This window comes from Pseudophryne corroboree, chromosome 1, assembly GCF_028390025.1.
Source record: "Pseudophryne corroboree isolate aPseCor3 chromosome 1, aPseCor3.hap2, whole genome shotgun sequence".
NCBI classification, from domain to species: Eukaryota; Metazoa; Chordata; class Amphibia; order Anura; family Myobatrachidae; genus Pseudophryne; species Pseudophryne corroboree.
This window is the reverse complement of record NC_086444.1, coordinates 1031606185-1031622987: the sequence shown is the minus strand read 5'-3', so window position 1 is coordinate 1031622987 and position 16803 is coordinate 1031606185. Positions and strand designations below refer to the sequence as shown.

General features: G+C 48.2%; 1 protein-coding gene across 3 annotated transcripts in view; it reads left to right on the top strand.

Annotated features, from left to right (window-relative positions):
* CENPU (centromere protein U) overlaps window positions 1-16803 on the top strand; it is a 213461-nt gene that overhangs the window by 183611 nt on the left and 13047 nt on the right. For all 3 annotated transcript variants that reach the window (XM_063920726.1, XM_063920727.1, XM_063920728.1), the window contains one exon: window positions 9774-9930. In XM_063920726.1, coding sequence (XP_063776796.1) covers window positions 9774-9930 — 157 coding nt within the window. The remainder of the gene's footprint in view (window positions 1-9773; window positions 9931-16803) is intronic.

Here is a 16803-nt window from a genome sequence, read left to right as displayed (position 1 = left end):
GGTTCCCGTGGAGCTATTTACACCCAATTTGGTACAGTAGTAGCAGAGTATCCCCTCTATATTTGGGGCCATTGGGTCCAACAGAATGGGAGATATTGACCGGTACATCCCTCAACTTTTACCGGGGCTCTCCCGGGTAAGTCAATGGCCAAGTACCGCTGTCTGGAAGTCATGGATCTCCGGTTCCTGTCGAGCCATTTACCCCAAATTTGGTACAGTAGTAGCTGAATATCACCTCTATATGTGTTCCAATTGTGGGGTCATTGGGTCCAACAGAACCGGAGATATTTTGACCCAAAGTTGAAATATTTGCTCCCGTTTAGAGAACCAGAAATGAGCTGCAACCAGCGCCGTTGTCATTAAAGTACTCTCCAAAAAGGGCTCCAGAAAGAAAAAATATTTGCCCCCCTAATGGCACCCACCGGTGGAAGTGATGTTTTGGATCCAGGGTGTATGGAAGGGTCCCTGGATTCAAAGAGGCCCCCCGGTCCCGGTGGGTGCTGTTTTGGTGAATCCCAGGTAGGGAACCAGGATATTTGTGGCCCCAAGTCGGTGCTCTGGGAACTTGTACCGAAACAAGACTTAGTGCAATGAAAGGAGAGCCTCAACAAGCTCCATGCGGGGTATAATTGGCTTTGAATCCGGGGAGGGAACCAGTCGGGGGGGGGGGCTTAATACTCCATATTTCCCGGTGGGCCCATTTTTAATCATGTCCAGGTAGGGAACCAGGATATTTGTGGCCCCAAGTCGGTGCTCTGGGAACTTGTACCGAAACAAGACTTAGTGCAATGAAAGGGAGCGCCTCAACAAGCTCCGTGCGGGGTATAATTGGCTTTGAATCCGGGGAGGGAACCAGTCGGGGGGGGGGGGGGGGGGCTTAATACTCCACATTTCCCGGTGGGCTCATATTTGGTCATGCCCAGGTAGGGAACCAGGATATTTGTGGCCATGAGTCGGTGTTTCTGGGAACTTGTACCGAAACAAGTCTTAGTGCAATGAAATCAGCGCCTCAACAACTTCCAGGCGGTGGATGGTGGGCTTTGAATCCGGGGAGGGGGACCAGTCGGTGGGGGGGGGGAACTTAATAGTCCATTTTTTGGGGGAGTGGGGCTGGTTCCCTTCCTGGGGGCCGATTTACCCCAAATTTTGACCACTTATGGAGCCTGATCCTGGTATCATCTCCACCAATTTTGGGGTGTTTTGGAGGTATGGAGCTAGGTCAACCGTCCGGTCACCCGTGATGACTTTATCTGGTCTGAGCCTTGGTAAGCAAGTGACCAAGTACCGGTGCCTGGAAGTCATGGATCTCCGGGTCCAGAAAAGCTAAATGTATGGGACTTTGTACACTGTTAGCAGAGTACCCCCTCTATATCTGGGCCAAATTTGGGGTCATTGGGTCCAACAGAACCGGAGATATAGACCAGCAAAGTCCAAAACCTGTAACCGTCAGAGCCTGGGTAAGTCAATGACCAAGTACCGATGCCTGGAAGTCATGGAACTCCGGATCCAGAATATCTAAATTTATGAGATTTGGTACATAGTAGATGAGTATCCCCTCTATTACTGGGCCAAATTTGGGGTGATTCGGTCCAACAGAACCAGAGATATACCCCTTTAAACTTACCGCCACACTCTTTTCCCAAGGATTTCAGTTGGGGAAATGATAGCGCTTGTATGGATTGCGCCCAGTTTCTGGGATCAAACTTCGGTTCCCGGGCAGGTAAAAACTTGGTTCCGGTACCGTTGGAAAGCTGAATATCTCAGCTTTCATGAGAACTCAGAACCAAGTTTGTAGTTGCCCGGGATCCAGAGTTATGCCCGGTCGAGCAGTCAAAATACCGCCTCATAAGTCAATGGGAGCGTTTTGGGCGAGTTTGAGCCGGTATATCTCCGGTTCCAAGAACGGTATAAAAAAAATGGAGATATTTGTTTTGTAGAGGGGGAACGTGGCTTTCACCGACTATGGAACTGGAGCTAGACAGTTTGAAAGTCCGGGTCATGTTTGAACGGCGGTTCTCCGTCTTTGATCCAGAATAACTCTGGTTCTGGACAGGCTAGAAACTAGGTTTCACCGGTTCCTGAATCCTCAGGATCCACTCTTTCCAAAGAGCCCCCCCCCCCTCCCGCATAATTTTGGGGTGCAAGGGGGAGCAACGCGGTCAAACCGCAACTTGGAAGTCAGGCTGAAAAAGTGTGGACTTAGTCATTTTTTGGACTTTGGACGGGGGGTCGACTTTGAACGGTCATATCTCCGGTTCCCGGATAGATACATTAAAACTGGTACCCCCTGATAGCTGAGAGTCCCCTCTAATTTATGAGATCCTACCCGAGCATGTGAGTCCAAAGGCGGCTGAGATATCGGGGTTCAGGCGGGAATTTACAGGTCCCATTATAGTCTATGGGAATTTGGGTCAACTTTAGCCGGTTGTATCTCCGGTTCCAGAGGGTCAATCAACTATCGGAGATATACGTTTTGTAGCCCTGGATCTCCTCTACGGGCACACCAAATCTCAAGTACCGACACCCCACGGAACCGGAGCTACACCGGTTGAAAGCCGGTGCCCCAATCGGCAACCGCCCCATTCTAAGTCAATGGAGATTTTGGGGTCCACTTGAACCCCGATATCTCCCGATCTAAGTGGTATATAAAAATTCCGAAATATATGTTTTGTTCAAGAGACTATGCTCTTTCTAACGAGCCTATCCCCAAAAGCATACTTGGGGGGCAAGATAATCCGTGTGACTTTTTTTTAGGGGGGTCCGATTGCTCGGCCCCCTGATTTTTCATCAAAAATCTGAGATATGTTTTGGAGAGGAGATTCTGAGCTACCCTCGGTACATAGGGGTCTGGTCGCTTCAGAACACTTTGGTCCAAGTTTTGGGGGGTCCCGATCCATTTTAGAGCTTAGACCCCCAATGGGGCACAGGTAGCCCCAGCGATTCTGTACCCCAATATGAAATTTCTAGTCTCTGGGGTCAAAAATGGGGGTGCTAGGCTTCGGGGGACACTGCTCCGCTTCCGGACCATGTACCCCAAAATTTTGAAACTTGGTGGGGTGATAGAGAAGAGACTCTTCTGTATGCATGGGCACCCCAGGAACGGAAGATACAATGGGAAAACACCGCTGGCTGGAAGTCCTGGATCTCCGGTTCCTGTGGAGCTATTTACACCCAATTTGGCACACTAGTAGATGAGTATCCCCTCTATATGTTGGCCAGTTTTGGGGTGATTTGGTCCAACAGTACCGGAGATATAGACCGGCAAAGTCTGAAACCTGTACCCGAGCTCTCCCGGGTAAGCAAATGGGCAAGTACCGCTGGCTGGAAGTCATGGAACTCTGGTTCCTGTGGAGCTATGGAAACCCTTCGCTCTATAGTTCTGGCCTTGGAACCTGGGGACTACATGGTCTCCCTGGACATACAGGATGCTTACCTGCATAGTCCTGTAGCAGCGTCACATCAGCAATACCTGAGGTTCGCTATTGGCAACCTCCATTGCCAGTTTCGGCGTTACCTTTTGGTTTAACAATGGCTCCGCGAGTCTTCACCAAAGTAATGGCGGTGATGACGGTGGTACTCCGCCGTCAAGGGGTCAGGATACTGCCGTATCTGGACGACTTGTTAATCCTGGCAAATTCCCCGGAACTTCTCCTATGTCATCTGGATATGACGGTCCGGTTTCTACAAGCCCACGGGTGGCTCATCAACTGGAAGAAATCCTCCCTGATCCCTGCTCAGACCATGGTGCATCTGGGAGCGCTATTGGACACTCACAACCAGAGGTTGTTCTTGTGTCAGGAGAAGGTCCTGAAGCTTCAGGACAGGATTCGTTGCTTCCTTTCTCGTCCGCAAGTGTCGATACATTCGGCTATGCAGGTGCTGGGCCTCATGGTGTCAGCATTCGATATGGTGGAGTATGCTCAATTCCATTTTCGCCCCCTCCAGAGGCTGATTCTAGCCCAGTGGGACGGCCTGCCTCACCGGATCAGGTCTCAAATGATCTCATTGACTCCGGAGGTCCGTCTGTCGCTGCTCTGGTGGCTCCAGGACCAACAATTGCGCAGGGGCCGTCCCTTCTGGATATCCAACTGGGTCCTGTTGATGACAGATGCCAGTCTAAGAGGTTGGGGCGCGGTGCTGGAGCAACACTCCCTTCAGGGTCGGTGGACCAAGGAGGAATCTCTCCTCTCGATCAATATTCTGGAATTGCAGGCAGTCTTCAATGCATTGAACCTGGCCCAGCATTTAATTCAGAACCGTCCTGTTCAAGTACATTCGGACAACGCCACCACAGTGGCTTACATAAATCATCAAGGCGGCACTCGAAGCCGTTTGGCAAAGAAGGAAGTCTCACGGATTCTACGTTGGGCGGAACGCCATCTACCGGCCATATCGGCAATATTCATTTTGGGAGTCCTGAATTGGGAAGCGGACTTTCTCAGTCGTCAGGACGTGCATGCCGGCGAGTGAGGCCTCCATCCAGAAGTGTTTCAACTCCTAGTGGAAAAGTGGGGTCTTCCAGATGTAGATCTGATGGCATCTCGACACAACCACAAGGTTCCGCTCTTCGGAGCAAGGACAAGGGATCCTCAAGGAGCATTCGTGGATGCGCTGGCAGTGCCGTGGAGGTTTCGGCTGCCGTAGGTGTTCCCTCCGGTGTCACTCCTGCCCAGGGTAATTCCGAAGTTCAAGCAAGAAAAAGGAAATCTGCTTCTCATAGCTCCAGCGTGGCCCAGACGGCACTGGTTCTCAGACCTGCAGGGCCTATCGTCAGAGCGTCCAATTCTACTTCCACAACGCCCAGACCTCCTTTTACAGGTCCCCTGTGTCTACCAGGACCTAGCCCGGCTGTCTTTGACGGCGTGGCTCTTGAAGCTTCCGTCTTGAGGGTTAAGGGTTTTTCTGAAGAGGTCATTAAAACTATGTTGCGGGCCCGGAAACCGGCTTCTGGACGGATTTACCATAGGGTCTGGCATTCCTACTTTGTTTGGTGCGCATCTAACAATTATGACGCTTCCAAGTTTAGTACAGCCAAACTTTTGGCTTTTCTGCAACAGGGCCTGGATTTAGGCCTGCGTCTAACCTCCCTCAAGGTTCATATTTCTGCCTTGTCGGTGTGGTTTCAGAGAAAAATTGCGACTTTACCTGATGTTCATACTTTCACTCAGGGTGTGTTGCGTATCCAACCTCCATATGTCCCGCCTGTGGCTCCTTGGGACTTATCGATGGTTTTGGGAGGCGTTGCAGGAGCCTCTGTTTGAACCCCTTGGTTCAGCTGATCTTAAGTGGCTTTCCCTTAAGGTGGTGTTCTTGCTGGCTATTGCCTCTGCTAGAAGAGTGTCGGATTTGGGGACCCTTTCCTGTAGTTCCCCATATCTGATTTATAACCGTGACCGGGCGGTACTTCGGACTCGTCCCGGTTATTTACCGAAGGTGGTGTCTTCTTCTTTCCACCTTAATCAGGAGATTGTGGTTCCGGCCTTTAATTCTCCCGAGTTGTCTTCCAAAGAGTGGTCTTTGGATGTGGTACAGGCTCTCCGTATCTATGTGAAGAGAACTGCTTCTATTCGAAAATCTGTTTCTCTCTTTGTTTTGTTTGGATTTCACAAACGTGGCTGGCCTGCTCACAAGCAGACCCTGGCCAGGTGGATTAGAATGGTGATTGCACATGCTTATGTGAAGGCTGGTCTGTCAGCTCCTGCTCACATTACGGCCCATTCTACTCGGTCTGTTGGACTTTCTTGGGCGGCCCAACGAGGTGCGACCCTTGACCAATTGTGCAAGGCAGCTTCGTGGTCCTCCGGGAACACGTTCATAAGGATCTATGCCTTCGATACTGCCGCTTCCCAGGATGCTTCCTTTGGACGCCGGGTTCTTGTGCCCGCTACAGTGCGTCCCCTCCCATAAGGAACTGCTTTAGGACATCCCCATTGTCCATCCTTGTGGAGCCCAGTGTACCCCGCAGCAGAAAACGAGTTTTATGGTAAGAACTTACTGTTGTTAAAACTTTCTGCGAGGTACAAGGCTCCACAAGGCGCCCATCCTGACGCACTTAGCTTCTTCGGGTTGGTATGGCATTAGCCGCTGACACTTCTCTTGTCGTGAGAGTGTGGTGTATGTGGCTACTAACCGTTGTCGTCTGTTTTCCTGCTACTGCATTGGGCTGGTTAACTAAAAACTGAGCTCCTGTGTAGGGAGGCGGGGTTATAGAGGAGGTGGCGCTGTGCATTCTGGGAATAGTCAAAGCTTTGAGCCTGTTGGTGCCTCGGATCAAGATCCTACTCTACACCCCATTGTCCATCCTTGTGGAGCCCAGTGTACCTCGCAGAAAGAGTTTTAACAACGGTAAGTTCTTACCATAAAACTCATTTTATTTACCTACCGGTAATTCCTTTTCTCGTAGTTCGTAGAGGATGCTGGGCGCCCGCCCAGCGCTTTGTGATCCTGCAGTGGTTACTTTGTTCACTACTGCTTAGTTCTTGGTTTAGTACTGTTTTGTTACTTGGTTAAGTAATATTCAGCCGTTGCTGATGTTTCAAGCTAGTTAGCTTGGTTTGCATTGTATCTGTGAGCTGGTGTGAATCTCTCCACTATCTGTGCAAAATCCTTCTCTCGAAGTTGTCTGTTTCCTCTGGCACAGTTTCTAGACTGAGTCTGGTAGGAGGGGCATAGTGGGAGGAGCCAGCCCACACTCTCAAACTCTTAAAGTTCCAGTGGCTCCTAGCGGACCCGTCTATACCCCATGGTACTAATGTGGACCCCAGCTACGGACTACGAGAAAAGGATTTACCGGTAGGTAATTTAAAATCTTTTTTTTTTTTTTTTTTTTTAATCTGGATTTTTCCAGGCTAACTTAAATAGGTCATCTAACTGTGCAGAATCAGGGAAAGTGACACTGGGGTTGTTCTATGTGAAGAAAAACGAGTGCTGTGATGCTCCCTCTAGAGGGAGTTTTAACACGTCCCGTATAGCCAGAATATGAGGTTCAATACCCGGTGCAGAAGGGAAATCCCCAGTAATAGGTTCCAATTCCTCCCCTTCTTCCAGTATTTCCTCATCTGAATCTGAGAGTAAAGCAGGCAACCCACGTTTTTGTGAACCTGAATTAGAGAAGGGGGGCTGCTCTGCCCTTGCAGCCAGGTCTACAACAGTCTGCTGCAATTGTTGAGTTTTTTTTCAGCCCTGAGATGACATATTTGACATGTTTTTAATGGCACCTAGCCAGGAAGGCTCCTGACCCCCCCCCCCCCCCCCCCCCCCTTCCCAGTCCCCTCACTGAGCTGTGAGAACTGGCTACATTGTTCAGATGACAATGAACCAGACGTAGGAGGAGAGAATCTGGCGTGACATACACTGCATAATTGGTGTTTTACCATGTTCACAGTAACAACACTTACTTACACAGACAAGTAATGATAGCAAGCCTGCCCTTACTGTATGTGAGAGGGAGACAGAGATGAGACCAGCACACCCAAGCTAAACAGCGCCAGTGAGGCTGCAAACTGATATGACAACGGTGAATCACCAGTGTTTTGTACTTTTCAGGACACATATTTGTGTACCATAGCGGCTCTCCCCCTTTACTACACCCCTGTACCAGTTTTAATGAGTATCTGGAGGAGCTGTGCGCCTGCTGCTGCAGCTGTAAGCAGAGGAAGGCGCCAAAATGCCGCTTGTCCCGCTCTGAGTACGCTCCACCCCTGTAATGGCGCTGGAGTTTCATCTATATTTTTACCGTCAAAAGTCTCCCCATGAGTAGAAAACATCACACAAGTGCTAGTTGTACCCGGACTGCGAGTGTACACAGGGGGGCTATAACGGGTCCAGTATTCCGCGTTCTGCTGCACCATAAACCAGGGGGACCCCCCTAGCGGGGCCCCCAGTTTGTACTCACCACTGATGTTACCTTCAGGCTATCGTTAGGGGTGTGCAGCGTGCTGCAGTTGTGACCGCAAAGGCGCAGTGCCCTGCTGTACAACAACCTCTCAGGACGGTGGTCCTGCAGCGGGGAAGCGGCTCTGACACCTCGCAAGGCCGGTGACCGCCCCCCCACCACCACCACCCCTAACTCCCACGGTGCAGGTATGATGTTGCCCAAACAGCATACCAAAAATAACAACGATTTAAAAAGAAACTGAAGAAAACTCTGGAGCTTGCAAAGTGTGCATCCTCTCCTGAGGGCACTTTTTCTAAACTGCCTGTGGGAGGGGGCATAGAGGGGAGGAGCTAGCACACCCAGTTGAAGAAATTTAAAGTGCACTGGCTCTTTTGGACCCCGTCTATACCCCATCGTACTAGAGTCCCCCAATATCCCTTATGGATGCTAGAGAAAAAAACAAAACTACTTTTCCCCAAGTAACCTGCTGTCTTGTGCTCGCTACATTTTTCACACAGACACACAGGAGACCCCTGTTTTGCATTCCAAAGAAAGGGCTTTGCATTAACGGTCATTAATGTAGGACTAACTGTGTGATAGTGTCCCGAGACAATCTGTCTCCAAATGGTAAAAGCCTTATAAATCCAATGTACTAAAATACGTTTCTAAAAGTGCTCAGGTCATACATTGAAACATACGGTTCTACAAATATACAACAGTGCTCAGTGCATTAAATATAACAGGATAAATAGCATTATAACACTTCCTCGTTCTGTGGCCACAGTCAGCTGCAACAGGTATTAAAATGTACATACAGCACGATGACACACGCAGGCCACATGAAGTACATAGCACCAGTATTTTCCTTTTGATGACACAGCAACATGACCGTTTATGCAGTAGTGGCCATATGAGCTGCACGCTTAGGCTTCCTGGCCACAAACACAAATTAATAATGTCATTAAGCACACGGCAGTCTCCACACACCAACTACAAACAATTATTTATACTTCCTGTATAACGATTCAAATGATCTACAAATCCACAGGTTGAATAATATGTTTTGTTTAGTACAAAGTAGAAAGGAAATTAAAGTTTGCAAATTGAAAAAAAAAAAGCAAAAGACCCCAAAAAAACTCATTGGGGAAATGGGTGAGGCAGTCATCGTTATGCGTTAGTCAAATGGCTCATAAAGCAGCAACTGGCAGTATAATGCAAAGTAGTAAAAAAGATAGGGCTGTCTGTTTCACTTGTGTGTATGACTTTAGGAAAACTAAAATGGACATTACTTGGAAACTTGATGTAGAGGTCTATTCACAAAGCAGTGAAAAGAGTGGAGAAGCGAGCCTGTGGAAAAGTTGCCCATGGCAACCAATCAGCTACTACGTATAATTTTATTTGCACTTCATAAATAATACTTCAATGCTGATTGGTTGTCGTGGGCAACTTCTCCAACGGCTCACTTCTCCATTCTTTTCACTGCTTCATGATTAGACCCCCCGTAATTGGGAACATTGCATTCATAGTATTTTCTACAGCTTTTCTTTCTTGCTGCAGCAATGTTTTTTTATTTATATTTGAGACATTATTTGTTGAAATCTTATTGTGACCACCAGGAGCACAGTTCCATTAAATGATAACACTGCTAATTAGTAATGATATCCTGTCTGGGTAATACCTGCAAGTCATCTACCATAACGTTCATGCAGAAAAGATGCTGCAAAACAAGGATCTCTATAGAGAATGACTTAAGATTCTGTTGAGCTTTCCAAGAAAGAATTAAAGATTGCATCGACATAACAGTCACTTTCTATGATTTAAGAATTGAGAAGGAAAGCCTATTTCGGCCAGCTAAGGAGTGTTGCCGTTTCTTCTGTACTCTTTCTTCTGCTTTTAGAAAACAACCCAGGTTGAAGCAGCTAGAGAGAGAATGCTTGCAGCAGGAGGAGATGCAGGATGCCATGAAGAATGCAAGAACTTTTCTTGACAATCTTGGACACCTAAAGCAGGACTACATCAAGTACAAGTCTGAAAACCCTAACACTAAGCAAACTGTAAGTATTTCCATGGTTCTATTAAACACTGGTTAGTATAGAGGCTGTAGCCTTTACATGAATACTAAATCTCTCAGATTTTCTTACTGTACATTTGGAAAGAATGTTAGGCAAAGGTATTGTTTGCGAAACTGACTTGTTACCTCAAAAAGCAAATTTATTTAAATGACAAGCTGCATTCTATTTCAGTCTCCATAAATCAGACCGCATTCTAAAGTAAACTCAGTTGCTACTGACTGCGTGTCTGACAATCCACATGAGACCCAGGGGATGGCTGGCAACTTTTAGCCTGGGGGCAGGTCCAGAGCACTGGCCCATAAGTAATGGTGCCATCTTAAATGGAGGTTTTTTTTGTTTAAAAAATATTTATTAATAAAAAAAAATTAGGCCTGGTGTAAATTATCCCAAAGATACATTTATAAATTTGTCAGTGCGGCAGCGGCTTCAGCGGCGCTGTGTACTAGTCACGCAGGGGTTGCCAACCAGTCAGTGGCAAAGAGCCAGAAAAGATCTGTAGTCAAGGGTAAGAGCCATATCATATACGCGCCGAAGGCGCTCGAGCAAAAATGGGGGCGTGGCATAGTTGTCACAAAGCCGCACCCCATTTTTATGCGCACACCTTTCGGTTTGACGTTTGTAGGAGTATGACCTTGTGTCATAACCCATTTTTAGTCATGTTGTACAGTGCCACATACAAATAAAAACACCAAAAAAGGGTGCCCCCACAGTGCCAAATACATATACGCCCCCACAGGGCCAAATACATATACGCCCCCACAGTGCCAAATACATATACGCCCCCACAGTGCCAGATACATATATTCCTCCACAGTGCCAGATACATATGCCCCCCACAGTGCCAGATATGCCCCCACTGCCAGATACACACCTCCCCAGTGCCAGATATGCCCCCAGTGTAAGATACACCTCCCCAGTGCCAGATATGTCCCCAGTGTAAGATACACATGTCCACCCAGTGCCAGATATGCCCCCAATGCCAGATATACCCCCACTGCTAGCTACACGTCTCTCCAGTGCCAGATATGCCCCCAGTGCCAAATATGCCCTCACTGCCAGATACACGTCCCCTCAGTGCCAGATACACGTCCCCCCAGTGCCAGATATGCACACACTGCCAGCTACACGTCTCCCCAGTGCCAGATATGCCCCCAGTGCCAGATACATGTCCCCGTCCCCCCCAGTGCCAGATATGCCCCTAGTGCCAGATACACGTCCCCGTCCCCCCGGTGCCAGATATGCCCCCAGTGCCAGATATGCCCCCACACTGCCACTGTCCACTCATAATAATTAATGTTGGCAATCCAATAGCTTGGCTAGGACATTTTTCCGATTCACGATAGTCACTGAATTGCAGTAATGTTAACCGGATGATGGTATGCAGAGATCCCTTGTAGATGTCTCAGCTTAGGAATGTTCCATGCGTGGCTGGAAGGAATGCCGGATAGACTGCTGTGCTGCTGGTCAAATGCTGGAGCAAACCTCCAATTAGTGCCAAGGTGTGGAAGTTCGGAAGGTAAAAATGAGTGGTAATGAATCCAGGATAGAGAGGTGTACCTGACTCAACGCGTTTCGCTGGTTAAGCGTCTACCAGCATCATCAGGAGCTGATGAGCCTGCTGTCGCAGATGAACATTGCGACTGATGGTCATGCAGAACTTCGATGGGATCACAGTGTACAGTTCGCAAATGCAGGAAGGAGGTGCTATGCATTTGCATGGCTAAGGATTGCATTTGCAAAGCTGCTGCGAGCAGCTTTGCAATTGCAATCCTCATTGAATGATGTCCTAAGTGAAGTTCTTACCACAAATTTGGCCAAAAATGTAGGCCCATCCACCACGTCCAGGTGAACTTCTGCAGATAGGTCTCTCACACCCCTAATACTAACACATTATATAAATGTATCTAGAGTACTTTCTAATAGAGGCAGCTACCATGCTGAGGCTTCTAGCATCACACGGAAAAAAGAAAAATGCATCTGCACACTCTAAGCACTAAGAATACTGATAGAATCATTTTGATAAACTCTTACAATTAACATGGAGTATAAGTGAAGTTGTTAGCACAAATGTGGCCAAATTGAGGGTCCATCCGCCGCGTCCAGGTGAACTTCATTAGATGGGTCCCTAACATCCCTAATACTAACACACTATATAAATTTATCCAGGTCACAGCAACATATCTGGTCTGTAACCGGTAATGCGTATTATGGAGGCCAGGATGGGTCTGGTAATGCAACAGAATCTGGTCTGGAACCGGTAATGCGGCAGTGACTCAGCTGGAACTGATAAAGGGGAACCATTAGTTGGTTGGAAGCACCAATAAGAGCTCTGAAAGAAATTAGTAAAGTCCCACCGAGCCAAATTGATGTCTGTAGAAGCGACGTTGCACTGGCGAGTGGCAGTTCACATTTAAATAGGGTCTCCTATATTCCCATTGGTTGCCAAGGTCAGCTTAGCGCAAGGAGTAATTCTATTGGTGGAGATGCGGACAGATGACTTTTTCAAAATGGCGACACCGTCTGCTGCTAATGTGGGAAGCCATTGGCACACAGGAGAAGACTCAGAATTATAAGGATGTTAGGACTTTGAAGTCCCTTAGTTCTGTGTTGCATAAACGATTAGGGAAAATGGTATTTTCATTAAAAACTATCAAGTATGCGAGATTCCATTCCATAATGTTCCAATGAAAAATTCTAAAGAGTTAGTCAGGATCTAACCGTCAGCTATTAAAACAGTTCAAGACAGTCTCCTAGGTGGTGGACTCGTATGGAAAACAAAGGCCGGAGCTTCATTTCCCTGGATTGGATAGTGATTACTACGGATGCCAGTCTTCATGAATGGGGAGCGGTCAAGGGGAACCACCATTTTCAGGGACTATGGTCCTGAAAGGAAACAAGGTTTTCCTTCATTGTGCTGAAGCTAAGAGTTGGTTTTCCTCTTCGCCTAGAAGGGTGTCAGAATTGGGAGCTTTATCTTGAGAATCTCCATTTTTAGGCATCCATGAGGATAGGGCAGTGTTTCGTACATGTCCTTCTTTAAAACCTAAAATAGTGAAGGTTTCCCATTTAAATCAGGAAGTAGTTTTCTCTTGCGTCCTAGAGGATACTGGGTCGACATTAGTACCATGGGGTATAGACTGGTCCACTTGGAACCATGGGCACTTTAAGAAATTAGTAGTGTGGGCTGGCTCCTCCCTCTATGCCCCTCCTACCAAACTCAGTTTTAGAAAATGTGCCCAGAGGAGCTGGTCACGCTTTGGTGAGCTCCTGAAGAGTTTTTTCTACATTTTATTTTTCTATTTGTTATTTTCAGTCAGGGCTGTTTGGCAACAGCCTGACTGCTTCGTGGGACTTAGGGGGGAGAACGGCCCAACTTCCTCAGAGTTAATGGTCCCGTTTCTCTGCTGACAGGACACTGAGCTCCTGAGGGAGCCATTCGCGAGGCACGGCGCAGCATACCCTCCCGCAGCACGCTGCCAACCTCTAACAGCCAGAAAACTGAAGAGTGGTGAGTACAGCGCCGGCGTCCCGATTAGCAGTTCACCGGCGGGAATGGCGGCACAAGGGTAGGAGCACAGCTCTGAGTACAGGCTGCGCTCCGGGGGCTCAGAATGACATTTTCATATAGGTGTCCCGCTGCTGAGGGGTGCGCTGAGCCACCACTGACTACAGACATAACGGGGGTTTTAACCCGCTGTTATTCACAAAAATTACCTCAGGTCAGTTTCAATAAAGTGCGGGAAGTCGCGTGTCAATAAGGGGGCGGGGCTTCTCACTGAGCGGAACCAGCAGCTCACCAGCGCCATTTTCCCTCTGCAGATTGTACAAGTACTCTGGCCCAGATCATGCAGGATGATACTGATCCAGATACATCCAATCCGGGGGAGGGTGAGGTGGATGCGAGTGGGAGGATTCTGCCCCCTCACAGGGAACGCAGGGCCTCATAGAGGCCATCAGAAATGTCCTGCACATTCCTGACAAGGCTGAGGAGGTGGAAGAGGAATCTTATTTTAATACAAAAAATAAATCCTCTGCTACTTTTCCTGCATCAAAAGAATTGAATGCCCTGTTTGAAGGGACTTGGGTAAACCCTGACAAAAAATCAAATCCCTAAGGGGTTAATTTCTTCCTTTCCGTTTCCGCTGGAAGATAGGTAAAAATGGGAGAACCCACCGGTTTGTGGATGCATCGGTGTCTAGGTTGTCGCGTAAGATAGTCTTACCTGTTCCGGGGGCAGCGTCCTTAAAGGACGCAGCTGACCGCAAGATTGAGACCACACTCAAATCTTTATACATTGCGGCTGGGGAGGCCCAGAGACCCACTATTGCTTGTGCATGAATCACTAGGGAAATTGCTGAGTGGTCAGGTAACCTAATTGATGGCTTAGATTCCTTACCCGGGGGGGGACATTATTTTTCTCCTACAGCATATTCAAGATTCTGGTAACTTTATGGTGGAGGCCATAAAGGAAATTGGTTTGCTTAATGCACGCACCACTGCCATGGCAGTGTCTTTTTGGGGATGAACTGGATACGTGGATATCAAAAGCTACGGCGGGTCAGTCTACATACCTTCCTTCCGCAGCAACCCCAGCTAGGAAAACCTACGCTGCTCCAACTCTGCAGTCCTTTCGGACAGCAAAATTTAAAGGCAAATCCAAAAGTTCTGCTACAGCCTTTAGAGGCAGTAAAAGTAAACCCAGAAAACCCACAGCTGCAGGTTCCCAGGACTAGACCTCCGGATCTGCTTCCTCAAAGCCTTCAGCATGACGGTGGACCACACTGCCTGGAAGACAGGCAGGTGGGAGCCTGGTTACGTTTTTTCAGTCACATATGGGCAACATCATGCCAAGATCCCTGGGTCAAAGATCTTATCGCACAGGAATACAGCCTGGAGTTTCAGGAACTCCCACCTCCCAGATTCTTCATATCCGGCTTACCAGCTTCTCCAGAGTCAGGTTTGACTTTGCAGGCAGCAATTCAAAAACTGGTACAGACTCAGGTCATTGTTTAAGTTCCACTACACCTACAAAACAAGGGTGGTTATTCCAACCTGTTTGTAGTACTGAAACCGGATGGTTTGCTAAGGCCCATTTTAAACCACAAGTCACTGAACCTGTACTTGCGGTTGTTCAAATTCAAGGTGGAGTCTCTGAGAGCGGTGATCTCAGGTCTGGAGGAAGGGGAATTCCTGGTGTCTCTGGACATCAAGAATGCGTACCTTCTTGTTCCGATTTGGCCGCCTCATCAGGCTTATCTCAGGTTTGCATTACAGGACTGTCACTACCAGTTCCAGGCCCTGCCATTTGTCCTCTCCACGCCACCGAGGGTGTTTACCAAGGTAATGGCAAAGATGATGTTTCTCCTCCGCAAGCAAGGAATGAACATAAACATAATACCGTACCTGGACGACCACCTGATCAAAGCACCATCCAGGGAGCAGTTGTTACCCAACATTGCCCTCTCAACGAGATTACTCCAGGATCACGGGTGGATTCTGAACCTGCCAAAATCTGACAAGGAACCAACACTGAGGCTTCCGTTCCTGGGAATGATACTGGATACGGAGGCACAGTGGGTATTCCTTCCAATGGAAAAGGCATTGGTGATCCAGTCGATGGTTCGGTACGTTATAAAACCGACCCGGATATCAGTGCACCTATGCATTCATCTCCTGGGAAAGGTTGGTAGCCACTTACGGGGCACTGCAGTACGGAAGGTTTCAAGGAAGAAGCTGGATCTGCTGGACAAGTGGTCCGAATCGCATCTTCACATGCACCAGAGGATACGTCTGTCGCCAAAAGTCAGAATTTCTCTTCTGTGGTGGCTTCAGACTTCTCACCTGACCGAGAGCTGAATGTTCGGGTTTCAAAACTGTATTCTGCTAACCACAGACGATAGCCTCAGGGTTTAGGGAGCAATCTCCCAAGGGGAACAGTTCCAAGGACAATGGTCAAGTCAGGAAACCATTCTTACAATCAACATTCTGGAACTCGGGGCCATATACAACGCCCTTCTACAGGCATCTCATCTTCAAGATCAAGCCATTCAGGTCCAGTCGGACAATGTGATGGTGGTGACGTACATAAACCGACAGGGCGGAACAAAGAGCAGAGCAGTAATGTCCGAGGTAAAAATTATCCTTCTCTGGGCAAAAAGACACGCTGTGGCGTTGTCGGTGATCTTCATTCCGGGAGTAGACAACTGGGAAGCAGACTTCCTCAGCAGACACGACCTCCATCCAGGAGAGTGAGGCCTTCACCCGCAGGTGTTCGAGTCCTTGACACGTCGGTGGGGATTTCCACAAATCGACATGATGGCTTCTCGTCTCAACAAGAAAGCTAAAGCAGTATTGTTCCAGGTCGAGAGACCCACAAGCAGTGGCGGTTGACTCTCTGGTGACACCATGGGTCTACCAGATGGTGTATGTGTTTTCTCCACTTCCATTGATTCCAAGAATTCTCAAGAGAATAAAAAGAAAAAAGGTTCAAGCAATTCTCATTGCTCCGGACTGGCCGAGAAGGGTCTGGTACGCGGCTCTCCTGGAGTTGCTCCTGGAAGACCCGTGGCCTCTTTCTCTTAGAGAGGATCTTCTACAACAGGGGCCGTTCGTCTATCAAGACTTACTGCGGCTACGTTTGACGGCATGGAGGTTGAGCATCAAATTCTAGCCCGGAAAGGGATTCCAAACAAGGTTATTCCAACCTTGATCCAAGCCAGGAAGGGGGTAACATCTAAACATTACCACCGTATTTGGAAGAAATACGTCTCTTGGTGTGAGAACCGGAAAATTCCTGCGGTGGAATTTAAACTGGGACGGTTTCTCCTTTTTCTGCAGGCAGGAGTGGATGGGGGC